Source organism: Zootoca vivipara, chromosome 1 (genome assembly GCF_965207765.1).
Source record: "Zootoca vivipara chromosome 1, rZooViv2.hap1.1, whole genome shotgun sequence".
In the NCBI taxonomy this organism is placed as follows: Eukaryota; Metazoa; Chordata; class Lepidosauria; order Squamata; family Lacertidae; genus Zootoca; species Zootoca vivipara.
In genome coordinates, this window is record NC_142582.1 from 53,140,498 (window position 1) to 53,167,669 (window position 27,172).

The following is a 27,172-nucleotide window of genomic DNA, read 5'->3' on the forward strand; positions in this document are numbered from 1 at the left end:
ATTTCCAACTCATGTGGAATTAACCCATTGAACACTTTCTTTAACATATAAATCACTTTCTTTACCAGTCTAGCTGAGTCCCAACACTCAGATGAAAGGGTGTGTCACATGAGGCTATACTGCTCTAGCCACAGTGGGTCAAGGACATTTTGCTGCTAGAGTAAGGTTACCAGATGTCCCCGCTTCCCGGGGACAGTCCCCGGATTTACAAATCAGTCCCCATACGAAATCCATTGAAGTTGAAAAGTGTCCCCGGATTCATTGAAAAAAATCTGGTAACCTTATGCTAGAGACAAAGCAAAATCCCGTCCCTCATCCACAGCCCCCCCCCCTGCTGCGCTCCTGCCGCACACCACTCACACATGCCACTGTCCAGGGGTGGGGGGAGTAAAAGGAGGCCAGAGAGGGACAAGTGTGCAAACGAGGGGGAAGCAAGGGGCATGCCTCTTGGAGGCCAAATCTGCCACCTCTCCAAGCTGTCCAGAGCCTGCCACACTGAGACAACTGTCTCACCTTGCCTCACTGTAGGGCTTGTCCTGTCTCTGGGCTTATATCACACACACCTGGAACTTAGAAAGTGTAACTGGGGATGAGAAAAATGGATAATGGCGTAAGCTTATTTTCACCTCCGAAGGTGAACCAATGGTTTCAAGCAGTGTTTTTTTTTCTAAAAAAATGTTTAGGGGTACTCTCATTTTCCTACTCATTTGAAATACTGCCCCTCAAACTTATATTCACAAAATGTTTAGGGATATGCGTACCCCTGCGTCCTCCCAGAAAAAAAAGCACTGGTTTCAAGAAAGGAAATTCCTATTAAACACCAGGAAGAACTTTGTGAAGGTAAGAGCTGTTTGACAGTGGAATGGACCCCCTGGGAAGGTGGTGGAGTCTTCTTCCTTGGAGGTTTTTAAGCTGAGGTTGGATGGCCATTTGTCATGGATGGTTTAGTTAAGAATCCTGCATTGCAGGGGATTGGACTAGATCAGAGGTCCCCAGACTTACCGGCGTTTGGGCCGGTTCCCATTGCGCCGATCGTGCGGCGGGCCGGAGGGTGGGGGAGTGCGCGCCTGTGCGGGCCGGCGGGCGGGGGAGTGCGCGCTTCCAGGGTGGGAAACGCGCCGAAAATCCGTTGTGCGCATGCGCGTGGGCCTCCCCCGACCCAGAAGTGCACCAGAAATGACTTCTTCCAGGTCGGGAGAGGCCCATACGCATGCGCACAAAGGATTTTCAGTGCTTTTTTCCCAACCCGGAAGAGCGCTGCCGCGCTGCGCGCCGTAAGAGCGGGCGGCGGGCGGCGGGGGTCGTCGCGGGCCGGATTGGCAGGCTAATTGGGCCGCATCCGGCCCCCGGGCCGTAGTCTGGGGACCCCTGGACTAGATGAACCTTGGGAACCCTTCCAACTCTAGATTCATAGAATCATAGAATTGCAGAATATCACTTAAGCAATGTAAAGGACAATAAATAATTTGAAGAGCTGAAACTGTACAAGGCTTTATTCATATATGGCTCCATTCAAAGTCTTTCTGTAGCTCAGTAATTGTTGCTTTTAACTTTTCTGACCCTGAACCAACTTTTAATCTCAGCCTGCAACATGGGTTCTGGTTTTAGTTTTTTAAAACTGTATATATCACCTTTCCCCTTTCCTCTCAGGCAAAATTCCCATACTGTGTGACACAAGAGAACTGGGAGTGTGCTGTGAGAAACAGACAATTAAAGGCTGTACAAATCAGTGCTCTGGACTTGCTATCTTCCTACTTTGGGGGGGGGGTCACACCCAGAACACTAACTTGTGTAGAAACTGGGTGGGCAGGGGGTGCCATGCTTATTTTGTTCACTCTTAAGAACAAATCTTCTCAGGCACAATAGTCAAGTGATGTTGTTGGAGGCCAGCTCCCATCCGCCGCAGCCAGTATGGCCAGTGGTTAGGGATGATGGGAGTGCTGGGCATATATGCCATGGAAGCGCAGTCAAGCAGTTAAGCTCACCACAGAAAAAAGCTCTTAAGCAGTTTTCTTTACTGGTCCAACGCCAACACACACTATTTACAGATATAACAAGTAATCTTCTTTCTATCTCTCTGAGCCCAGAGAGGGGTCTTTGCTTCAAAGTCATTGCTGTATTAAAGTCCACAGCCAAGCCCTTAGTCCAGTTGCTTTCAAAATCCTACAATCTTTCAAAAACTGTGTTGTCCACAGTTCCAATTTTTCTTCTTCAAACTGCTTCACACTGTCTCAGCCCAATTCTCCTACTGTCCCTACTGTCCCACAAACTGATAAGAACAGATACTACACCTGATCTTAGCCAAAAGGCCGAGAAGCGATATTAACAATCTTTCAATTTGGCTGGACTCTATACTTAACCGGCCCGGAACAATCTACCAGAGAGAAGGTCGCCACCCATGGGACCCATGGGACGTCGATTGAATGATAACCCAGCTTTTACCATGGGTTTTAATAGGTTTAATAGGTTTTATCGGTAACCATATTTGTAATGTATTTTTGTTGGTGTTTGTCCTTTTGATGCTATGGCCTGTCGGCTATGCAAATAAAGTTTGATTTGATTTTTCTGTCCCACAAAACAAATGCCATAAACTGGACCCCTGGACCCAGCCTGATATGCTTCCTTTTTTCAGCTACTGAGCGAGTAAGTGAACTTGAATTGTGCTTCTTAAGACAGACAGCCCCAAAGGAATAACCAGGAACTTCCTTTTGCTGTTGCTCACACTGACCCTGATTTGGGACTAGGATCCCACTGTTTGCAATGCAGGCAGCATCTTGTCAGAATGATTTCCCATTTTCCAATGTCGTCTCTGGAGGGTAATACTATTCAGCTTTCTCCTCCCCCTCTCCTTCCTTCCCCTTTGACTGATGTTGCAAAGGTCTGACACAGCAGGGGCAATATCTGTAGAGCTGGAACACCACTCAGAGGAAATGCAGCAATTGCAGATTCATTATTTAATGCTCAGATCTCTTCCATCTAGGCACTCGCTAGAATTCAATTTGTAATTGATGAGCTGGAAAGCCCCACCTTTCTCTGACTGCATCACTGTGGTGTTGGGTAGGGGTGGGGGTGGGGAAAGAGATCTTATAAAAAGGGGTCCCAGCGTCTCAAGCATGCCCAGAGTAGCAGGAGACAACAGCAGGAGGGAGCCAGCAGAACTTCTTCCATTCAAAAAGCTTCTGAATGTTCTCCCTGCACAGATTACACCTCCGTGTCTACCACTCATAGACCCATCACAACACCCTTGACATTCCAGTCCGGTTTGCAGAACATCTTGGATTTGCTCCTCGGCGCCCAGGCTTTCCTTCGGCATGAACTGTGTGGCAAACTTCTTCACCTATGAAACCACCAAATCGGTGGTGGTCAAAAGTTGGACCATCGGCGTGATCAACCGGGCCGTCCAGTTGCTGATCATTTCCTACTTCATTGGGTGAGGGATGGCATGTGAATGGGGGAAATGTATTCTCACTTGGGGGAGGGAAGATGGCTGTAGGAGAAACAAGGGAAGGGCTTATACCCCACAAATCATCATCGCTCAAGAGGTGACAATGTTTTACACAAAGGTGTTGGTAGAGGACAGTAGAACGAGGAAGGTGGTGGGGGAAATAACCGAGAACAGCTTGGCTACTTTAAAAATCTTGCCTTATTTTTGAGGGGTGTGAGAAGCCAGGTAGATAAGGCTGCTAAGTCAGGGCTTTTTTCAGCTGGAACTCACTGAAACTCAGTTCCAGCACCTCTCAGGTGGGTACCATTGCCATTGTAAGAGACAACAAGGAAGGTGTTCATGGTGAGTTCTGGGATTTCTTTTTCTAGAAAAATAGCACTGTGTCAAGTGAATGGTTCTAAATGTAACTTGTTCCTGTAAGGGAGACTTGAAATACATAGAGATTTTCACTTGGATTCTCCAAACTTGCAAAGATCTCTAAAGAAATAATAACTCACATTGGCATGCCTGTCAGCTCTGGAAAAGAATGTGCAGGAAAGCTTACGTGGTCCCACGAGGCTGCAGACAGTGTTGTCTCTGGCTTGTGGGGTTTGGGTAGCGGATAGAAAGTGATTACCATCTCTCACAAGTCTGGAGTTGAGGAGCTCTTTGGAGAGCCAGGAGACTTGGATTCAGGGCCACAGCAAATTTCTTTTGTGAATACCCTGTTTCATCATCCTAAGGGAATGTTGTACAGTTTCATGGGCTTCTGCCCTTAGATACCCCCAAGGAAATCACTTAGTAGACAAAAAGGAGCTGCTGCTGCTGCTGCTTTTTAACTGAAGAAGTACTTCACAATAATTTGCCATGCGTTTACCTGCCATGTGAGACCAAGTAGCTGAATTCATGTTGTCATTTCAGAGACTGTGTTTGGACGTGTGATTACGTAGGCAAGCTTGTTCACACATATAGTCATTTCTTCCTGTAAAGGAAGGATTCTGATAACTCTTTGCACTATGTTGTGCCATTGCAAACTTGCCACCCAAGCCAGAGCATCCAGCCCCGCAGCGAGGCTGACTTGACCACATGCCATGATAAAATTTGCTTTACCACATGGCAAAAGGCTCCTGGTAGTTGTTTGAATTCACTCTACTCGTGGCTTTTAGGGGTGAGTGTTCATTTGAATGTGAGCAAAGAAGAGGGGCATGCACGTTTGAACAGACAGAGATGGGGGAGCTGCATGTCGTTCCTGGAAAAAGTAAATCTATCAGTGTGCTGAATGTGGGAGATTTGTATGAATAACAAGCAAGGGCGTGATTCATAGGTTAGTGGCAGACAGCACATGATTTGACTGCAGAAAGCCCCCTGCTCCATCTCTCCACATCTTCAGGGAAAAGGATTAGGGAGCAGGTGATGTGAAAGAGCTCAGCTTGAGACGCTGGAGAGCCACTGTCAGTCAGAGTGGGCAATGCTGGGCTTGATAGCCATAAGGTCTGACCTGGTAGAAGGCAGCTTCCCACATTTCACAGGGGAGCTGGGACGGTTTGGGAAGGAGGCGATTAACAGTTCACTTAACTGCTTTGGGATGGGTTCTGTGTTTTGTTTTTCCTGAGACGGTTTATACCGGAGGAGTCTCACTGACATCCTAAACAAAATAAAAAAATTCCTTCAGTAGCACCTTAAAGACCAGCTAAGTTTTTATTTTGGGATGAGCTTTCGTGTGCATGCACACTTCTTCAGATACACTGAAACAGAAGCAGTCAGACCCTTATGTATATTCAGAGGGTGGGGGTGGGGGTGATGGGAATGGGTGATGGGATATGCCCCCCATATATATTTTTCTCCCAGAAACAACTTAAAGATCTCAGTCCGGTCAAGGAGGAGAAGCCTTTGGGGGGATGACTGCATGGGATGGTAACTCTATAAGAAGGTACATTGGTGGATTAATTTGTGAGCAGGCTGACCAACTTTAAACTACTTTAGCAGGAAGGGGTGTGTGTGTGTGTGTGTGTGTGTGTGTGTGTGTGTGTGAGAGAGAGAGAGAGAGAGAGAGAGAGAGAGAGAGAGAGAGAGAGAGAGAGAGAGAGAGATTGTGTACATGGAGATCATAGCTACAGGAGACAACTACTGTATAAGGGTAGAGGTTATGAGTACAGTACAGTTGGAAATTATGGAAGCCAGCAGCTACCTAGGGAACAGTGACTAAGAAGGCCATCTGGTGGCAAAAAAAAGAAGTACAGTACTGTAATATAGAAACAGCTTTTGCTCCACACAGAGAGAGATGTAGAGGGGGATGGGGGGAATCACTGCTGGGTACCCTAGTGCCCTGGGCTTACTATTATTGATTACACTTAAATAGGTCCATGATATGGTTTTGCCTTACATGCGGAAAGAATGTTAATGTCTCCTAATGGCCCATGAAGGTCTCTTTATGGGAGATAATTGTTAGGAGATGGTTTCTTCTAGTTAACAGAGAGCTTTCTGGAATGAGTAGAACGGGAAAGGCAGCGGAATGAGGGGAAGGCGATAAATCCTCAGTTTCACCAGGCAAGGGGTGGGGGCTGGTGTAAGATGTGTGTCTGTGTGTGCGATAACAGAATAAGCACTTTTGAAACTGATATTGTTGGGAAAGGCAGCACCTATACTTAGTTTGGAGCTTCCTGCCAATTCACATCAGGCAGGCACCTTCACTGTGTTTTTTCTGTAAGCAAGCTGATCCAAACAGGTAGATGCCAATGTGTTTTAATCTCTTTTTAGCTTACTCCTGATTCTAATTGTTTTTTAAAATGTTTTAAACCACTTGTTCTTAACTATTTTTTACTGAGAATGAACATATCTTGTAAACCCCTTAGTTTCGTTACAATCAAGCAGTACATTTTTTTTTGTAAAATAAATATTTGCAGGTAAGAGGGGCAGGATTAAGCTAAAAAGAAAAACACTGCTGCTGTGAGTCAAGTCAAGCAATGAAACGGAGGGCCTTGAATTTGGGGCTTTGGGGTTCAAGACTTCTAGTCTGGCCCCACATAGGTCCCTGACTGCAGGCCTCAGTCCCTGATCTGTGAAATGGAATGATGGGTTGCTTGTGAGGATAAACTCTACAGTCTGCAAAGCAGATTAGTGTTGTCCCAGGGAGATAAGTGAGACTATCCCTATATAAACAGTGTTGGGAAGAGGCTATAAAAGTGCACTATGAAATAATAATTACGAGCTCTATTCTGGGTTGTGAAAGGGATGGTGAGAGAGGGATGATGAGAGAGGGCAGCAATATTAGCAAGTGTCCTGGTTATATGCAGGGGTGGTAGTAATATACGGGAGTTGCAACAGTGGACATTTCCAGATGAGCATTGAACCTGAATTGTTTGTAGGAAGATTAGGTGATGTCTGTTCATTGGGCATTCACTTTGATTTGTTTATCGGGACCTTAAGATAACCATTGCATCAAGCATACCGTCAAGTGCATTTTCCTGGTCACTTTCCTTATCTCAAAAAGTCTAATCTTTGGGGGTTGGGAGTGGCTTTGTCATGCAGGACACCAAAACCACTTTAATTGCACAACCTGAATTTGCTGGTGTATGATTGAATCCCACCTGAATGTAGATAGCCTACAAGCACTCAGTGCCAGAAGAATGGTGGGAGTCCCAGACTTGTTTCCTGGGCATCCTTCCAGAGGAATATGAATGGAGGGGCTGATGGCAGGAAATAGGTGGTGGCCAAGCCCCAGCCCCCCACCCTCTGCCAGCTCTGCTTGAGTGCTTGGACTGAATTGTTCCCCACCCCAACCCTGATGTTGTTAACCAGAGCTCCATTAGCATGGATAGCCGCTTGGGCCTTGCCCATTACTTTCTCTCTCCCCTGTGCCATGCATACTCTCCTCTTCCGGGGGCAACACAATTTCTTATCCGCTACTGCATTGCTGGGGGAAACTCGGCTGTAAATCCTGTCTTCCCTCTCCACTCCCAGGGGTCTAACAGACTAAAGAACATTTGTTCTTCTTGAGACAATTATTTAGCAGTGCAGTAAATGCACAGGCTCTAATCCAGCATTAGTTTCCTATGACTAAGGCTGCAGTCCTAAGCACATTTACTAGGGAGTGAAAACTGTCAAAACATAGTGCAACTTACCGTATTTTTCCCGTATATAACACGCCCCTGTGTATAAGATGCCCCCTATTTTGGGGGACCCAAAATTAAGAAAATGGGTGGAGATTGCCCAGAGTTGTTGAGCTTTCTGGGGGGGGGGATTGCCCAGAGTCGTTGAGCTTTTTTGAGGGGGGGGGTTGCCCAGGGTTGTTCAGCTTTTGTGGGGGGATTGGCGAAAATCACTCACCCGCCTGAGCAACGCTTCCTATCGCACGCGACGCAAAAGCCACCAAACATCTGAGCGCCAGCCACCAGCCGCTGCCTTTCGCCCACCCAGTTGAATTGTCGCTGTAGCAGCCAATTTTAAAAAGCCCTTGCCACAGCCAACAATCACCCGCAATACCACCGCAGACAATCTCCAGCTCCCAGCAGCAACCAATTCCCGCCACCCCTCTGCACTACCCGTGTATAAGACGAGCCCAATTTTTCAACATTACTTTAACGTAAAAAAATCCTCGTCTTATACAAGGAAAAGTACGGTACTTCTGCGTAAATATGCATAAGATTGGGCCATCCATCTTATTGAATGCAATGTGACATCAGTCACAAGTTGTTTCTTACAGTAGTTTCAATGGGACCCATGCTACAATGCTAAGGAGACTTCCTTGGGAGTGAGCCCCTTTGAACTTAGTAGGATTTACTTCCAATAAACACGCATAGGAATGGGCTGTTAGTCACCATGCATTGTAGCTGGATCAGGACTACAGTGTTTTACCCATCGGATGTGTGGGATCCTCAAGGTAGTGGTACATATTTCACACACTTCAACTGCAGTATGTTGTCACTGGTCAAAATTCCCCGCACCTGCGCACACACAGCGCAATTGTGGGACTTGTCGGATAGCACTTGAAATCTCTCAGCTGGCAAGCAAAATAACCATCCTGTTTCATTTCTGTGTGATGCTATGAGCATGGACGATTTGCAGTGGTGTTTCCCAGAGAGTTGCGGGTAGTCTGAAAGATAAGTTGCTGCTTGCGATGAGATTCTCACCACACTTTCACAGCTAGAAATGGGTTTGGGAGGGTTTTGTATTGTACAGTACTGCAAAGTTGCTTGTTCTTGACACTTTGATTTGCCTGATCCACTTCCTGACACCGCCTTCTTTGAGGCTTCTCACTGCACCTTTAGCTGGCCTGGCCTTTAAAATGGGTGTTCAGCTTTTCCACATTGTTCTGCCTTCTGAGCCGGAAAGCTCAAGAGCATTGCTTCCTTACTGGAAGAAGAATGCATCAGCAACACAAACTCAAAAGTGATGCTGCCTTTGGCTAATCCTTTGCCTAATTAATGTACAGAACGGACACACCCTTGGCTGCAAGAATAAAGTGCAGTTTGATAGCAGTCTCACTTAGCTCTGTCTCAGAATTCTGTTGCACCCCATGCAAAATAAAAGGTTAACCTACTTGGGATGTTTGGCAATAGGTAATTGTTGCCTTGCTGTCCAAAAATAATAAATAGAATGTGTGTTTATTATTTATTTAAAATAAAAAATTCCTTCCAGCAGCACCTTAAAGACCAACTAAGTTTTTTTATTTTGGTATGAGCTTTCGTGTGCATGCACACTTCTTCAGATACACTGAAATAGAAGACCCCAGACGCTTATATGTAGAGATAGGGTAGGGAGGGGTATCACGTTTACATACATACTCCTTCCACAGAGGTTAGATATATTACCTACTAGTTGGAGTGTTGGAATAGGACCTGGAAGACCAGGGTTCAAATCCCTACACAGTCAGGAGGGGTAGTGATACCCCTTAAACATTTTGTGAATCTAAGTTTGGCCTCATTGAGTGGCAGTATTTCAATATGAGTAGGAAAATGAGAGTACACCTAAACATTTTTAAAGGAAAAAAGCAGTGGCTGGAACTCACCGGAACTCAGTTCTGGCACCTGTCAAGTGGGTGCCATTGCCATTATAAGAGAACAAGGGAGGAGTTCATTGTGAGTTCCACCACCTCTTTTTCTAGAAAAATAGCACTGGACCTATTGGATTAAACGTTCTTCTGCTGAGTTTGTGTGTGCCTGTATTTTGGGCTCCACTTGAGGGCTTGGTTGTGAACTTCCTGCAGGTATTGCTGTGTGAGCCATCACGATGAGCTCCCACACTTCAGCTTTTAGCTGCCTGTGATGCCTTATTAGATTCTGCACAGCTCGAAAGGATACATGATACTCCTGTACAAACCACAATTAATCTACAAAGCCTGCAGGTTCTATGCAGACTCTCAAGTTAACACATGTAGATTGGGGATGCTGCATGTCACAGCAATCCTTTACTCACTTAGCATGGAAGGCTTTTAAAAGAGGATTGGACATATTCCTGGAGGATAAGGCTATCCGTGTGTGGCAGCCGTGTTGTTGGCTGCACACTTCCTCCACAATCAGAGACAGCATTTCTCTGAATACCAAGTGGGGAGAATTACAAGTGGGGAGAGTGCTGTTTTCATTCTGGTCCTGCTTTTGGGGGTTTCCCATGGACATCTGGTTGGTCACTGAGAAAACCGGATGCAGGACAAGATGTGCCTTTGACCTGACCCAGAAGGATGGCTCTTCTTACCTTCTTACGTTCTTACATAGTAAACATGGATTGAAAAGGTTCTTGTGTCACACGATGCAGGTACTGCTAACCCGCCCCCCCCCCCCTTCATAGAGTTTCATTTGGCTCACAGCCTAGAAAAGCATTTGTAGTCTGTGTGATGGACATGCTGCTCAAAGTTGGCACATGGAGTCTAGGAATTGGCATGACTTTGATTGTACCACAAAGCATGAAATATGTTCGTGGTCATGAATTCCATTAGCTTCTGAGGAACCTTCAGGAGCTTCCATTTTACTAAGAGGCAGGTTTGTAACTCGTGATTGTGGGGAAAACTCCATGCTTATGTTCTAAATTAAGCCAAGAAAAAAAGAAAAGTGGGGCTGGGTAACCATTCGGGGGGGGGGACTTCTCAGATCCAACTATTGAACTTTTCCCTATGCAAACAGATCAATCCCATCCCAAGGAAAGGGGATCAAATCATTCCCCCCCCCCAGGCTAAATATTTAAATCAGGAGACCCCCCCCCCCCCAAACAGAGAGTTTAAGTAGGTAGACACTTGAAAGCACCATGCTCTTGCTAGCCCTCATCCCACACCTTGTTGGCATCCGTCTGTCTCGGGAGACAATGGAGGAGTGCACCTTTGGGGGTGAAGTCAAACTGCTGAAAGGTTGCAGCGCCTGATGTGGTTGCGGAGACCAATGCTGGAGAGACATGTTTTCTTGCAGCTGAGGCAGACGAAGGCGTCCGGTTGGTTGTGCTGCTGCAGATGCACCGTGGCATAAATCAGCATAGCTGTCAACTCTCCCGTTGTTCACTGGAAACCCCCGTATTTAAATCCATTTCCCGCTGTTACCCCAAATTGCAAAATATCCTGTAAATCCCCCGGATTTATAAGAAAGCAGCTCCTGCCCGCCAGGGAGGCTCCTCAGCTGCGTAAATATCCCAGCTTCCGTCTGGCTGCTCGCTCACTTGGCTTGCTGAGTGCTGCCGGAAATCGATTTCTGGTGCCCAGACATGCAGACACGGGCAGCCCGGCACCCGTGTCTGGACATGCGCAGAAGTGACTTCCGGTGCTGCGCCGCTGCTGATCCCTTATTTTCCAATCCGGAAGTTGACAGCTATGTAAATCAGGAGGACCACCCCCCTCCAAACAGAGTTTAGGTACGCAGGCGCTTGAAAGCATGATGTTCATGTTAGCTGTCATCCTACAGCAGGGGTCAGCAACCTTTTTCAGCCATGGGCTGGTCCATGTGGTGGGCCGGACTATATTTTGAAAAAAAAAGAGAACAAATTCCTATGCCCCACAAATAACCCAGAAATGCATTTTAAACAAAAGCACACATTCTACTCATGTAAAAACATTCTACTCATGTAAAAACACCAGACAGGCCCCACAAATACCCCAGAGATGCATTTTAAATAAAAGGACACATTCTACTCATGTAAAAACACGCTGATTCCCGGGCCGTCCACGGGCCGCATTGAGAAGGCGATTGGGCCGCATCCAGCCAATGGGCCTTAGGTTGCCTACTCCTGTCCTACAGCAGTAGGATGATATCCCATCACCACCTAATGGAGGCAGGATGCATTGCCATAGAAGGGATAGACATTGGCTACATTCACGGGATTGGTGTGGTATGGTTCAGATGCTCAAAACTTTTGATGGGGCCAGGCTGGTCTGACTCTCTTTTTAAAAAAGAATGCCTGCTGCTGCACTGGAGTGATGTGCTGGGGTTGTTCTTAGCCTCCCTAGTTTGTAACTACCAAGTAGTCAATATAAAATGGTGTTGGCACAGTAGAGAAGGTGTTGCCACCATGTCTGAGCCTCATGCTGGCAAAGTCCATTCCACACAGCACTTGTAAATATCAGCATCCTTGCTGGGCGGACAGGGCATTTTCCCCAGTGATGAAACTGGGGTGGTTTGAGTGCTGGGGAAATGCGACATCCCTTCAATAAAAGCTCTTCCTCATGAGGAGCAGACTGGATCCTGTGCGTATGTTGCCTACAACAGCTAAACTCCAGTCTTTGGCAAAGGCAGTAGGAGAGGAGTGATGTAAGATAGGAAAAACCAGGCATCCCCAAACTGCGGCCCTCCAGATGTTTTGGCCTACAACTCCCATGATCCCTAGCTAACAGGACCAGTGGTCAGGGATGATGGGAATTGTAGTCCAAAACATCTGGAGGGCCAAATTTTGGGGATGCCTGGGATAAACCCTTCTACTTCTTCTGGGTTGATCAAACAGAGGGAAATAAATGGACCATTTTAACTGAACTGCCAGCTTCATTTCAAAATGACAGTGTGCTTAATGTTGTTAGCATTTTACCAAGTTCTAAGTGAGTATGGAAGGGGGAAAAGATCTAATTTAATTTGATCCATTAGTGGCTTCCAACCTTGAATGTTGGCATCTGATACTTCATGAGGTTTTTTTTTTTGTTCTCCTTTGTGATGTTCAAAGGCTGTCGTTCTGGTATGGATGGGATGGCATCAGCTGTGCCTGGCTCACATGGTCTTCTTGAGCAAGGGAAGGGATGAACAAGGAAGTGATGTCTCATAGAGGAGGCCATTTTTTAATCTCTAGGCAACCAAAGAGGGATCCAGCTGGGAGATTGAATCCCTCAGACTGGAAATTAGGTGCAAACATTTAGCTGGAAAGATAATTGGCAGCTGGAACAGTTTGCCAATGGATGTGCTTGATTCAGCGCTAGATGTCTGATATCCCATAAAAGGTACAGGCATTATCTAAGAATTACTGGGGGGATAATATATGCACCCTGCTGTATGCCGGAAATCAGACTGATGATAGAAAGGCCCTTTACAATCTGTGATTCACTCAAACCCAAATTAGACAAATTGCATTACAGATTGCATTCTTAAGTCAATGCTCTTATTGGGGAGCAGGCTTAATTGAAATCAGTGGGATGTGCCGCCGAGTAAAAGTGTTCAGGTGACATTTTTCCATTTGGTCAGTGCTGATATTCCCCCTGGCCTCCTTCTTGGTAAAGCCACAGTTGTCAGAGCCATCAGCTGCATAAATGGATGGCGTTTCTATCTATTGCTGAGATAAATCAATATAAGTCTGAGCGCTAGAGGGCAGCACCCAACAAAAAATGAGATGCGAAGTAAGAATTGCCATATAATTTGGTTTGGACAAAAACATGCTTTTAAACGTCCTCCTACAGGGCTTATCATCATCTATTGCCTAGCAGGGAGGCCTCTTGTGGGAAACAGCATTTTTTTTGGAAGCAATAACTGGGAGGGATCTACTATTATGGCTAATGGTATAGATAGGACAACGGGCTGAACTGGAAAATAGTATGTTTATGGTTCAAACTTCATTTTAAAAGGACTTGAAAACCTCACACCATCACTTCTTTTGCTTGCCAGAGCAAGCAGAAGCTGTCAATTACCCTTGTGCTCCAGCAGATCACCCCCACCCCACCCCCAATTCTCATAACAAGACAGCCAGAAATGCCAAACAAATTCATAACATGTGTACCGACTGCAATAGAAATGGATTACGCCCACAGGGAGGGAGCTGGAGACCCCAAAATGAGATAACCAGCTGGCAACAGCTGAGAGAGTGTGGAAGGTGTGACCTCACTACTACAGGGCTATGCAGAAGCATGAGGAGAAGCTACTTGGCCCCAAGATCTAGTGCACATAGGGAGCTATTCCGTTAACAATGTTAATGCTTAGGACACCAAAACAGGGGTAAGCAGTGTGGTGTCCTCCAGGCATTGCTGGACTCCAGCTCCCATGATCTCTGACCATCGGCCATGCTGATGGCAGCTGGAGCCCAACAACAGTGGGAGCACACTAAGTTAGCTAACCCTGCAGTAAAAGATCAGGGTAGTTTTTGCTCATGCAAATTAGTCCACCATTATTTTCTGCGCCTTGTCATTTCATACAAGGCATGCCTAGCCCTAGAGGACTTGCTAACTGGTTTATTTCCTCCCCTGTTCCGCAGGTGGGTGTTTTTGCATGAGAAGGCCTACCAGATAAGAGACACCTCCATTGAGTCCTCCGTGGTTACCAAGGTGAAGGGCTTTGGCAAGTACAGTAACCAGGTCATGGACACGGCTGATTATGTTACGCCTCCACAGGTAAGCCTTCACGAAGTTCTCAGGGAGGGTGTTGGGTTGAAAAGGTATGGAGCTCTCCTGAGCTGAAAGATGGGTAGGCCATTTGGTTTGTTGATGTCTGGATAAATTTATCATTTTTGTCGTCATGATTTCAATTTAATAGTCGCTTGCTATGTAAGGAGTCTCTAAGTTACTTGAGAGCATAAAGTATAATATAAAATCAGAAAAAAGCAATACAAGCTATACAATACCCCATAGCACAAACCCAATAGCAGCAAACCCTTCAGCAGCAGAGTATGGCTACAGCAATAACTTGGGGCGGGGGTAATGTGCCTCCCCTCTCAGAAAAATATCCCCCGGTATAGTTTGTGCATGACTGTGCATTACTTTCTATAAGAGAGATTACTATACAGCTGATTACTAGCAAGGGAATGCATACGCTGACTGACTCCATGGAATAACATTGTTTGTGAAGTGATAAGAAAGTTCTAGAACCATGGTTCCCAACATGGGGCGCATGCCCCACAGGGGGGCAATTTGATTTTTAAAGGGGGCAATTCAAGAATGAGTTATTAACAGTGAATGGCCTTCTAGGCTTCCTCCACGTGATTATGAGTTCACTTTTTGAATAATAAGAATTATATGTCATGGGGGGGGAGAGAGATCAGGATTTTAGAGATGCTTAGGTGGGGCATGGCCAAAAACAGGTTGGGAACCACTGTTCTAGAATGACCCATTCGGCATGGCCGGCCTGCCCATGAGGCTGGTTGAAGTAGTTGCCTCAGGTGGTGGAAGTTGAAAAGACAGTGCCCCATGGGTGCCCCCTGCCGTGATGCCAGCAGAGAAGCTGCACTCGCAGCGGCATTGCTACTCCACCAGTGGCTGTCCTTCAGCTTCCCTGGTATGGGCAGCATGGCGGCATGTTCCCATTTCATCTCAGGAGGCAAAACAGGATGCACTTCCCCTGCCGTTCAGTCATACAAATCACCCCCTGATGTTGCAGCCATCAAGTGATAAATGTGCAGGCATGAACCAGGTATGTATACATGATATTTAAATGGTGCAAATGAGCCTTTTTGGCCCCTTGCCTATTTACAGTGCACTCAAGCAGTCAATGGAAAAGGATCAGGGCCTATGGTGTCTGTATTTTAAAAGAACAAACATGGTTGCACAATTTCAGATGCTCAGTTGTGTTTAAAGCACTTTTCTTGGAAAATAAGGGTCTTAATGATTTCATGCTTGCTTACTTCCCACGGCAAACGGTGCCATAAAGGAAGATTGTTGGTAGCAAGGCAATACAGCGCAGATGAAAGTATGAAGAGCCTTTCTTGTGGATCTAAGGCAGCAAGTCACTGGCATCAGCAGAACTGTAGATAAAAGTTTATTGGAGTCTTGAGTCGGAATATTCTGTGGATATGTGTTCAGATTTCATTGTACCTTCAGCATCAGATCTGAGACAGGTCAGTGAGCACAAGCAATTTGTGTTCTAAATATATACGCACTGTACTTCTCAGGACCGCAGATAACCCTTCCATGCTGTTCCCCCACCCCATTGGAACTGTAACAGAGTTCTAATGTTGCTCTCATGTTCCCCAACTGAGCAGGAAATTCCCAAAACACGCTCAGGCCATTAGGAATACAAAGAATGCAGAAGAAGAGTTCCATGAATAGAAAACATTGCGGGTCAGAACATGAGTTGTTCCTACTCCCCACCTCCAAAGATGATAGGAACAACTGCTCCAAATTCTGGAGCCACCAACTTCATCTCAGTTGTTTCTGATTTTTGCTGTATGTTCCAGTGAAAAGGATGGATGGGGTGGAATCCAAGAGTAAGGCTTAGTCAAGGATATGGCAACCTGAGGTCTCTGCCAGCTTTTGCAAGTGGACTGAACCTCGGCAGCTGAATGTGGACCTCTGCCGGGGAGTTGGGGACAACAGGATAGGATTGTCAATTCGTTTGACTTGGTCACCACAAGTTGAGTTTTCATGGGACTTAATAAAAGAGTGTTCATGTTCATTTATTTGATTTTAAAATCTTTAAACTACCCTTTGTCCAGACAAATCCCCGGGTGGTGTAGAATAAGAACAATATACTGTTGTGTTCCACCCCAATATCCAATTGGTGTGAGGTTCCAGGGGTTCTAGGCGTTTACCCAAGGTTTGTGCTTCCTTTGGATGAGGGACAGCAGAGATTGTGGTGTTGTTATGATATATGGCTCATTTATACATATATACAACCTGAGCCTACGACAGAGGTTTTCACAGCATCAACACTTCAAGAGGGCCTTGTTTATCCCGTAGCCACAGCCTTGCATTCAAACACAAATCAAGCATCACTCTGACTCTCTGGCTTCCCAGCCTGCAGCATTTTTCCAGCTTCTAGCTCACACCATTCAATTCTTCACTCTCACCTTGTCCAGGCACCCCCAAACTGTGGCCCTCCAGATGTTTTGGCCTACAACTCCCATGATCCCTACCTAAGAGGACCAGTGGTCAGGGATGATGGGAATTGTAGTCTAAAACATCTGGAGGGCCAAAGTTTGGGGATGCCTGCCTTTGTCCTTCTAACTACCAGCAAGTTTGCCATCTGGCACAGATCCACTTCCTTCGTTCTCTTAATGTCCCCATTACCAAAGCTATCACCTCACCAGGAAGCTAGCCTGACTCTTCTAGGAATTTTAATCCCTGCTTATATTACATTTGCTGGACTCAGGGGATAGAAGAGTTTCAGCATACAGCCTACTCCCCGCCCTCCCACCACCGGCCAACTCATAACAATACAATAGAATCAAAACAGAATTCATCATAATAAAGATACACACACCCATTCCCTGTTACACCACACCCAACTCCCTGCAAAAACCACACAGTCTTTTTTAAAAAATAAATTTTATTTCCCAATTTTTCCCCATAGAATTTTGACATGAATACAATCCAGTATTTTTCAACAAATATGTGCAAATACCACAGTCTTAAAATGGCATCTTATAAATTGTAAAGTCAAGCTTTTTTTGGGGGGGGGGGAATTGCCATATCAAATGGGTCCTGTGCTGTTTATGGCCTTAAAAGTATGTACCAGGACCCATCCGTATTTCTGAATGACTTTTTATGGTCTCCTGAATGGGCAGTTTGCCAGCAGGGCTGGAATATGGGACGGTTCTCAGCAGTTGTGTACATGAGAAACAGCACTGGCGTTTAAAGTGGCAACAAAAACAGAGACTGGCAGGATGGTGAGAAAGTGGTTGGCTGGAGATAGCTGGAACTAGGGCATTCAGGAGCTGCTACCTATGTCTGTTTGCCTCCAGACTGCTTGCCTATTTGAAGGGGGAGGGGGACAAACATTGCGAAGAAAACCAGAACTCAGTTGCTTTCTTACACAGGGAGAACTCATCCCGGCAGCACAGCCCCTGAAGCTCTTTACCACTCAGGGAAACAGCAAATGTGCAATCTCCTAGCACACACCTTCCTCCATTAGTTTGGGGGGTCAACCGCCCCCCCCCTTTGCTTAGTGCTAGACTGAGCAGAATTGATGCTTTTGAATTATGGTGCTGGAGGAGACTCTTGAGAGTCCCATGGACTGCAAGAAGATCAAACCTATCCATTCTGAAGGAAATCAGCCCTGAGTGCTCACTGGAAGGACAGATCGTGAAGCTGAGGCTCCAATACTTTGGCCACCTCATGAGAAGAGAAGAATCCTTGGAAAAGACCCTGATGTTGGGAAAGATTGAGGGCACTAGGAGAAGGGGACGACAGAGGACGAGATGGTTGGACAGTGTTCTCGAAGCTACGAACATGAGTTTGACCAAGCTGCGGGAGGCAGTGGAAGACAGGAGTGCCTGGCGTGCTATGGTCCATGGGGTCACGAAGAGTCGGACACGACTAAACGACTAAACAACAACAACAAAGACTGAGCAGTTTGCATTCCTTCATCCTTAAGCATTTTTAGAAAATTATCTGATTGAAGGCATTTCCTGTTCTGCATGGCAGGTCATGGGCCAGGAATGTTGGATGGCTGTGAAGGGGCCACCCATTTCCTGTGCCCAGTGCTCCTGATTCTGAAGCAGCTGCAGCCAACATTTCAACTCCCCGCCCAGTTTCCCCACAACGGGGCATTATGGGGGGGGATTTAAATGGCGGCTCCCAGCCACAGGCAGTGCTTGCCAGCTAGAGCTCTCTGCTACGCCCCCAGCATCTGTCACCAAGGTAAAGATGGGAGGTGAAATACACCAGCATGCAAATTGTTGTATTTGAACATCATTAATGGATTGTGTTTTGCTGTTTGTTTTATCGTTCTGTTTTCTGCACACACACACACCCCACAAATGGGTAACACATATATTTGATACATTAAATTAATTTTGTTTTTGTTTGTTTGATTGTTTTTAAAAAAGACGGCACCTATGGACTAGGATTGCCAACTAAACAGGGCAGAAGATCATCCTGGCTTGCTGCTGTGCCTCTTAACAGCATCTTAATCAGCAGAGATCAGCAAATGAAACCTTTTATGTCCTGGAGATAAGCATAATAATCTGCTAATGTCTTTACAGCTACAGCCGTACCTTGGTTCTCGAACTTAATCTGTTCCAGGAGTCCATTCGACTCCCGAAACTGTTCGAAAACCAAGGTGCAGCTTCCGATTGGCCTCAGGAGCTTTCTGCACTCGAGCAGAAGCCGCATTGGACGTTTGGCTTCCGAAAAACGTTTGCAAACAGGAACACTTACTTATGGGTTTTCGGCGTTCAGGAGCCGATTTGTTTGACAACTAAACCATCTGAGAACCAAGGTACCACTGTATTCATAAAGGCATAAAGGATGGAGATGGTGCACACAACATCAGTAGCTTAAAATGCATCCAGGTCATTTTTTGGATGTGGAAACATCCACTGCGCTCTCACTGGTGTTTGGGATACAGTGTGCACACAGCATTAGCTGCAATCCATATCTTTCCTGCACGCTTCCCCTCCCCCCTTTTCCTTTTTACTAAATAGTGTGTTTAGATGTGTTTCCTCCCAAACCAACTTTGATGCACCAGCCAGAGCTGAGCAGCTTTTCAGAAAGCTGCAAGGGGGAGGAAGAATCAGCAGGAACACTCCATGAGTGGAACTCTGCTCATAGGAACTTGAGTTCTAAGCCACATGTTTCAATTTTGCTTGCAGAAAACTGCAACAGGGGAGGTGAAGTGCCATAAAATGTTTTGGAAACTCCGAGTAACCTTTTTTCATTGGCACACATGGGACAGTTGTGGTGCAGAAGAGAACTTTCCTTCTTAATTTATTGGAAAATTCAGAGTAATTCCAAGCACAGAATCCAGCTCTGTTTTTGTTTTCCTGCCTAGTCCCGAGGCAGATGCTTGGGAAAGGGAAACTCATTTTCTCCTAAGAGTTGTGGCTTCTTATTTCCAGACTTGACATTCCAGAACATAAGGGCTGATCTGTGCTATTTGTTTCAAGGCGGGACCTTGTTTCAGGATCACTTTACATGGAAATTTAGTTACTTCATTTTATGAACCAGGGATTCCAGGTAAGCTGTGCGGGAGAGGGGGAGATTTGAACTCAGGTCTCCCCAGTTTCATGCCAATACTCTAACCACTACACCACATTGCCTCTCTTACTTTTGTTTGTCCATCTATGTAAGCGTTGTGAGGAGGCAGGGTCAATCTCAGTTCCTAGTGCCTGTGTGAAAAATGCAGCTGCAAGCATTCAGTTTTTTTAATCGTGTGAACACATTTAGGTATTTAGGTGCCCCTAGGTGTGGAACATTTTACAAGTGTGCCATACAAACCCTTAGGTTTGAAATTACACAGCGTAAGAAAAAGTTATTCTTTATTGAAAAATAAAAAGGATTTTTGTGCCCAGTATAAAATTACAAGTGAAAAGAATAACAATTGTTAAAATACACCTGTGAAAAAAAGACGAAAGACGAAAAAATAAGGGGGGGGGCACTTACAAGATTGTTATTGTACTTATCCTAAACTTAACCTAACACCGTGTTTATACAGATGATTTCTAAATGTTGTTAATTCTGTCCTTGGCAAGTCTACATTTGTACTTGTTTGTCTATTCCCAGTAGCAAGGGCTGGTGGACTGGCTGGCTGGGCTCCCTCACCCTCTTGCTTGTTTACTTTGAGGCAGCCTTTGCTCCTGGCAACCAGCACCCCCTGCTGGCCAGCCCCAGAGGCACCATTCGCCTGGGGAGCTTGTGGCCAGGGCTGCTGCAACAAATAGCCGCACAAGCTTTTGGGAGGCAGAGACACGATCAGGGCATCAGAGGAGGGAGGGAAGGAAAGAAAGAGGGACAGAGGCTATTGTTGCCCACGGCACCCCTGACCATCATTCAAGACACCCCAGGGTGCCACCACGGCACACTGGTTGAAAACCACTGGTGTACAGGATGTAGGTTCCGTGCACAAGTTCCTTTTCAAATGTTAAATGCAAAATGACTGTGCATATGGCTGAGTAGCTGCAGAAGAACAGCCAGAGAAAAGGGAGGGGGGTTAACCCTTTCTGATGAAAAAAAATCCTCCCCAGCAACTTTTCTCCCTGGGAAGAGAGGGTACCCCCAAAACCTTTCCCCAGTGGTGGAAAAGCTTGAGTGAGTGCTCAAGGGAGGGAGAGGGAGGGTTTTTATAAAAAAGAAAAGTGTTGTTTAAAAAATATATATGCACAATTGCATCTCCTTCCCAATTCATTGCCTCAGGGTCTTATTTTTAAAATTCTAATCCATTGCAAAAATAGTCACAGGTCTGGTATGGTGAATTTTTGCAAACTTATTGAGAGCTGGTTGTAGTTCTTTCAGGTCGCAGCTGACTAACGTTGGTTGATGTGGACAGACAGGCTCATAAAATTTTTTTTGCTTGTCCCGGTCTCTTAGTCTGTGCTTTGATCCTTGCCTGGGTGTTCTCTGATTCTTTCCCACCCATTGCTTCACTTAGCATACTCTTCTTCAACTTGTCATATGGGTTTAAGAGGGAAGGTGCGCTTGGCAAATCCACACTGTGATCAACTCCCGCCCGGAAACCAATGCCCCCACTGTGGAAGGATGTGTGGATCCAGAATTGGCCTCCACAGTCACTTACGGGCCCATTGTTAAAACTGTGTTTATGGAAGACAATCTTACTCGGATACGAGTGATCGTCAAAGAATGGGTTTAATTTTGCATTTTATTTTCTTGGCCTGTGAGCGCGGTAACTCGTTTCTTCACCATTCTTCTGTCTCTGTGCCCTTCCTTGTGACAACGTGAACTTTTCTCTCCTTTCCCACCCTGCTCCCACCTGCTCCTAGGGAACATCGGTCTTTGTGATCATCACCAAACTCATTGTGACGAAGAACCAGTTCCAAGGCGTCTGCCCTGATGTAAGCAGGTCAGGCAAGAGAGGGTGAAAGGAGGTGGCCTGGGGCTGTGGTTTCTCCTGCCATGTCTTCCGTGCTCTAGAGTCTAGACAAAAAGGGGCTAAGCCTTTTGTGCTTCCCTAGTCCTTTGAGAAGACTATTGGGGTGGCAGAGGAAGCTTTGCAGCAGGAGCTGTCAGTATGGTGGGGCAGAGCTGCAGAGCCACCCTCCTGATGCCATGTAGCTTGCTTGAAGCGGGTGCGCTGGGGCACAGTGGCAGCAACGTGGGCACAGCCAATCTGGTGTTCTTGCTGATGCCACGCTGCTGATGGCAGCTCTGACGTTCCGCACTGGCCTGTTCATTTTGGAGTATAAAAAGCTGCCTTCGTCATCTAGCTCAGAACTGCTCACACTAACTGGCTACATTGGTGGCACAGAAAGGGGTGGGGTGGAGTTCATGGATTTTATTAATGGGCCCCTTTATTAATGGGCCCCTTCCCTCCTGAAAAGAAATTTAAGGACTGGTTGTGAATGAGACAGGGTGAGGGATGGGAACTAAGATATTCTGCCCCTCAGGAGTCTGAGCATCTCAGAACAGGGGAACAAGGTAACTGGGAACTAATATTGGGAACATTGGAGGTTTCTTCTCTCTGCCCATCTCTTCTCTTTCCTGTTTTTTATAAATAGCCGGGGTACAAGTGCAAGTGGGACAAAGACTGCAAGAAGCCTGTCCCCACCGCCACAGGAGCAGGTAAGCAGCAGACAAGGAAGGAGCGATGTACAAATTAAAGGCTTGTCTTTACCTTTCACTGTCACTGTGAAATCTATTGGCTTTGGCTCATTGTTGGCAGAACGATCTATACACCATTGACCTACTTTTTTCATACTGAATGGTCTGAGGGCACATGAATGATGGCTGTGACAGTGGGGGGTGGGGAGCCAAGCAGGGGCTGGCTGGTACTTGGATTGCTCTGTACAGAATTTTATTTTTAGAACAATTTCTGGGATGACGGGAAGGATGAATAGTTGGAATGTGTGGAACTTTATTTTTCCCACCGTACGTTCTTGAGTTGTGTTGAAACAAGGCTGGCGGACAGGGATCCAGCACAGGAAAAACTGCGGTTTAAATAGAATAATGTGGATTTAGAGTTTATTTTGATTAAGACTGAATCAGATCCGGAACCAAATCAGGCCAATTCAGCCAGGTTGAAGCAGTCATGGATTGCCCCACAGTGGATTGGATGTGCCTGATCAAAATGCGGGTGGTTGGGTAGCGGCTGAGGAGAGTGTGGAGACTGCAATGGACCTTTTATAATGAGCTGGGGAGTTCCATCTGGTTTCACTATTTGAGATGAACTACAAATTCCTCAAGTAATCTTTGAATGAAGACATAGCTTCCTGACATGCTAAGCTTCGCTTTTTTTTACCATGACATTTTCCCGATGGAGTGTTTCCTTCTGCAGGTATCCTGACAGGCCGATGTGTTAATTACAATTCCACTTTCCAGACCTGTCAGATCCAGGGTTGGTGCCCAGCAGAGGTGGACAATGTAAACGTGTAAGTGCTTGGATGGCCCGGCCCATGATTATTTCAAAGAGAATAAACATTGACCCCACTGTGAAACTTCAATCAGAGTTGGCGCCCTAGTCAACTGACTAGTCAAATAATGCCCAGCGGACCCGCCAACTCTTGTCTGTAGTCAAATATTTCTTGAACCCAAAAATGTCCTTGTGGCTTAGCTTTTCAATTTGTTCTAATCTGACATGGAAGGACAGGATGGTTTTTTGACAGTTACCCCAGTACTGATCCAGTGCCTTCTTAAGACTTTCAGCTTCAGGTGACGTGAACATCATAACCAGGCCCCAACTGGTAGATGCATGAAATGTCTTAGTGCCTCACGGACAAGTATAGGCCTGTTCCTGATTTAGAATGAGGAAACCCCCCACATACAGCATACATATACAGTACATATACATATACATATACATATACATATACATATACAGTGTGTGTGTGTGTATTGCACAGAAACCTTAAACCTCAACATTAACTATATTGCCACTATCAGAGATCATGGAATCCTAGAACTGTAAATTTGGAAGGGGGCCCAAGGGTCATCTAGTCTAACCCCCTACAATGCGGGGAATCTCAGCTAACGCATCCGTGACAGATGGCCATCCAATCTCTGCTTTAAAACTTCCAAGGACGGAGTTATTTCATCTGATTATTTCATTTGATTATATTAAGGTGGTGATGAGGCTATATCCTTCACCACATCTGAGGCAGCAATCTTCTTCAGGAGGTCAGGACATGCCCCACGGAAAGCACAGACAGCCCTTGTCCTCCAACAGAGGGAAATGGCTAGCAGGGCTTAGGAGGAATAGCCAGGAGACATTTGCCACTTGAGGCGGCCCCCTCACTTTGCCTAATGGCTGGGCCAGCCCTGCAGAACTCCGCCCTGTTCCAAATGATCAATTTCCTTTACTTTTCTCCCTGCAGACCTGTCATGCTAGAAGCAGAAAACTTCACCCTCTTCATTAAGAACAGCATCCGTTTCCCCCTGTTCAATTTTGAAAAGTGAGTAAAGGGGCTCCAGCCTATCAACCTGAGTGGGGTGGCATTCGGGAATGTGGCTCCCTTGGTCTGAAAGCTGCCGTCTGGGAATTTCCCTTGGCCAGAGGTTTTCCTCATCCCACTGGAATTGTGTTCTCTGGCAGTTGCAGGAGGGCTCCGTACAAAGGGTGGGAAGTAGTGGCACAGACTGACAGTGGCTGGGCTGCAACAGGCCTCCTGGGACATAAAACCAGTCTGCAGCATAGGGCAGGGATGGGGAACTGCGCTGCTCTCTCTCCCGCCCTGATGCTCTTGGACTCCAGTTCCCATCAACCCCAGCCAACATGCCCAGTAGTCAGCAATGATGGGAACTATCGCAACAACACCAGTTCCCTATCTCCAGCATAGGCATAGCCACTGGGTGGCATTTGAGTACGTCGTCTCTGTCAAGCACACTGTGATGCAGATTGTCTACCAGGTGATGGGAATTGTAGTCTGGAACACCTGGAGGGCATGGCTAATGTGCAGTGTAGTGGGTGCAGGTTGCATGTCAGCAAAGCTGGCTCTCCCACACCAATATTATTCTTTCATCCCTAGAGATTCAGGTTTGGGTTTTTGTTTTTTGCAGTCAGTAAGAATGTGAATTGTGCCAGCAAGCATCTGTGCAGAGAGAGAGAGCCCTATAATGGTCTCTCTCCCCTATAATGTCCCCAAGCAAGTTATTTTTATTTATTTTATTTCATAAAATTTATATATTTAGCATATATTGATTGTGAGGTGAAACCTTAAAGCAGGCATGTCAAACCTGCGGCCCTCCAGATGTTTTGGACTACAATTCCCATCTTCCCCAACCACTGGTCCTGCTAGCTAGGGATCATGGGAGTTGTAGGCCAAAACATCTGGAGGGCTGCAGGTTTGACATGCCTGCCTTAAAGCGATCCATATTGACTCTGCATTCCCCTTGGCCACTGAGGAGAGTCAGGGCTTGCTGTTTCGTTGCCAAGCAAGTTGTGCTGCAAAAGTAGGCTGGGAAGGTTCAGAGAGCAGCTCACACATCCCCTAGCAAACATTGCAGTTCTTCTGGACGGTCTCCTTCACTCTGTGATGGCTGTGGCTCTAGTGTCACCTCCAATTACTTCTAGGTGAAGGGAGCAGTAGGGCAGGCTCCTCAGACCAAGAGTTGCATTGCGCCACCAAGCCCTGGCTTTTCTTGCCTCTGACGTTTCTCACACTCTTCATTTGGGGCTCAGCAGTTCTCGTCTCAGCCTGACTCGCTTTGCCTCCTTCCTAGGGGAAACCTCCTACCCAACCTCACAGCTGAAGATATTAAGAGATGCCGCTTCAACCCGGTGGAGCAACCATTCTGCCCCATCCTGCGCCTTGGGGATATAGTGAAATTTGCTGGGCAAGACTTTGCCCAATTGGCTGACACAGTGAGTATTCCTGCTGCCAATACAAAACACTAGAATGGGTGCTCTGTGGCTGCTGTGGGGTAGTGGCCAGGATTGCAGCTTTGAGCATTGGAAGCCTAGTTTTTGACCTGAATCTCCCCCTCAGCTGCGGTGCTTTCTCAGTAGCCTTGGGAACTCACTGATACACAGTCGGTCCTACCTTGCAAGGTTGCTGAAATTCTAAAGTGCAGCTCTGGTCTCCTTAGAGATCAGAGCAGGGATATAAATGTACACCACAACCGTTGAAATAAATGGTGCAACAGTGGTACCAGGATGAAAGCATTTGCAAACAGAGATAGCAGAGACCACAGGCATGGGGTTAGGGTGGATAGCTTTATGGTGATGTTCATAAGATTGCACCCCTGTACTTTGGAGATGCCCCTCCTCAGCCCCTCCAAATAGAGCTCTGAAATCCTGGAGAGCTGCTGCCATTCAGTGCAAACAATATTGAGCTTGATGGACCACTTGTTGGAAGCTTGAGTGCAACTCAGCTTACAGAAAGAGGGAGTTAGAACAGATAGTATAGTAATCTGGAGGTTGCTTACTCTAGCTTTGTACCTTTGATCTCTACGCTGACTTCTCTATCTTTTGGTATTAAGACTGATATCCTTAAGTTGCATCCTCTCTAATTTTTGCCTCTCCCTCTCATCTTTTGGACCTTGAGATGAGAGGTCAACAAAAGAAGCAAGCATATTATTTCTCCAGCCTAGTTAGCTTAAAACTAGAACCTCTACCCTACCCAAGTTATGTGATTCCCATAACTTTGCTACTTTTCCTCAACTAGAGTCTGTGTGTGACTATAACATGTAAACCTGCACACTTACAGTTACAAGCTGTCTCAATTCCATTACTGATTGTCTCTATCTCTGTGTAAAGCAGATTCCTATCATCCTAATGGATCCAGAATAGCTACCACTCATTCACAATCCCTCGGTAGCCAGGATTAGAACCCCTCACACCATATGTAAGCATGATTTAAAAATATGGTAGTGGGGGAAATCCATCCTTGTATTCTACAGTGGTATCTCGGTTTTTGAACATAATCCATTCCGGAAGACCATTCGAATTCTGAAACGTTCAAAAACCAAAAACTCAATACGGAAGCCTCAATACGGAAATCTCAGTACGGAAGCTGCGTGGCATGTTCGACTTCCAAGGTGAGTTCGAAAACCGAAGCATTTACATCCGGGTTTACGGCATTCGAAAACCAAAATGTTCATCAACGGAGACGTTCGGAAACAGATGTACCACTGTATTTTAGTGACCCTAATTTGCACAATAAAATAATTAAAGACCACAAAAGCATAATTTAATTAGTATGACATGATCTTGGGCCACGTGCCTTTAGAACTGGCTCTGTGTCTGTGAAGTTCCTTGTCCCTGCTTAGTGGCCAGAAACTCCCTGCTCAGTTTGTAGGGAGATTTTGCCTGAGGGTGTGTTTTTCCGCACAGGGTGGGATAATAGGGATCAAGATCGGATGGGTGTGTGACCTGGACCATTCTTGGGATCGCTGCGTCCCCAGCTATTCATTCAACCGGCTTGATGGTGTCTCTGAAAAGAACAAAGTCTCTAATGGATACAATTTCAGGTAAGTGCAGAGCTTTTCAGTCAAAACCAGTACTCGGAATCCCTTCCCCTGTTGCAATGACTTTGTAAATTAAG

The 27,172-nt window shown here is 46.1% G+C and overlaps 1 protein-coding gene and 1 pseudogene across 2 annotated transcripts in view; one reads left to right on the forward strand and one right to left on the reverse strand.

Moving 5' to 3' along the window:
• Nucleotides 1-2,117: 2,117 nt before the first annotated feature.
• Nucleotides 2,118-2,321, reverse strand: LOC118075623 (U2 spliceosomal RNA; annotated as a pseudogene).
• A 794-nt stretch (nt 2,322-3,115) lies between these two features.
• P2RX3 (purinergic receptor P2X 3) overlaps nt 3,116-27,172 on the forward strand; it is a 30,167-nt gene continuing 6,110 nt past the window's right edge. Inside the window, exons 1-8 of one of the 2 annotated variants that reach the window (XM_035125009.3) lie at nt 3,116-3,430; nt 14,063-14,198; nt 21,458-21,529; nt 22,193-22,256; nt 22,969-23,062; nt 24,005-24,082; nt 25,350-25,491; nt 26,962-27,098. In XM_035125009.3, coding sequence (XP_034980900.1) covers nt 3,312-3,430; nt 14,063-14,198; nt 21,458-21,529; nt 22,193-22,256; nt 22,969-23,062; nt 24,005-24,082; nt 25,350-25,491; nt 26,962-27,098 — 842 coding nt within the window. In that variant the 5' untranslated portion in view covers nt 3,116-3,311. Of the gene's footprint in view, nt 3,431-14,062; nt 14,199-19,542; nt 19,698-21,457; nt 21,530-22,192; nt 22,257-22,968; nt 23,063-24,004; nt 24,083-25,349; nt 25,492-26,961; nt 27,099-27,172 lie in introns of those variants that run through there. The other variant, XM_088664172.1, reaches the window with a different exon arrangement.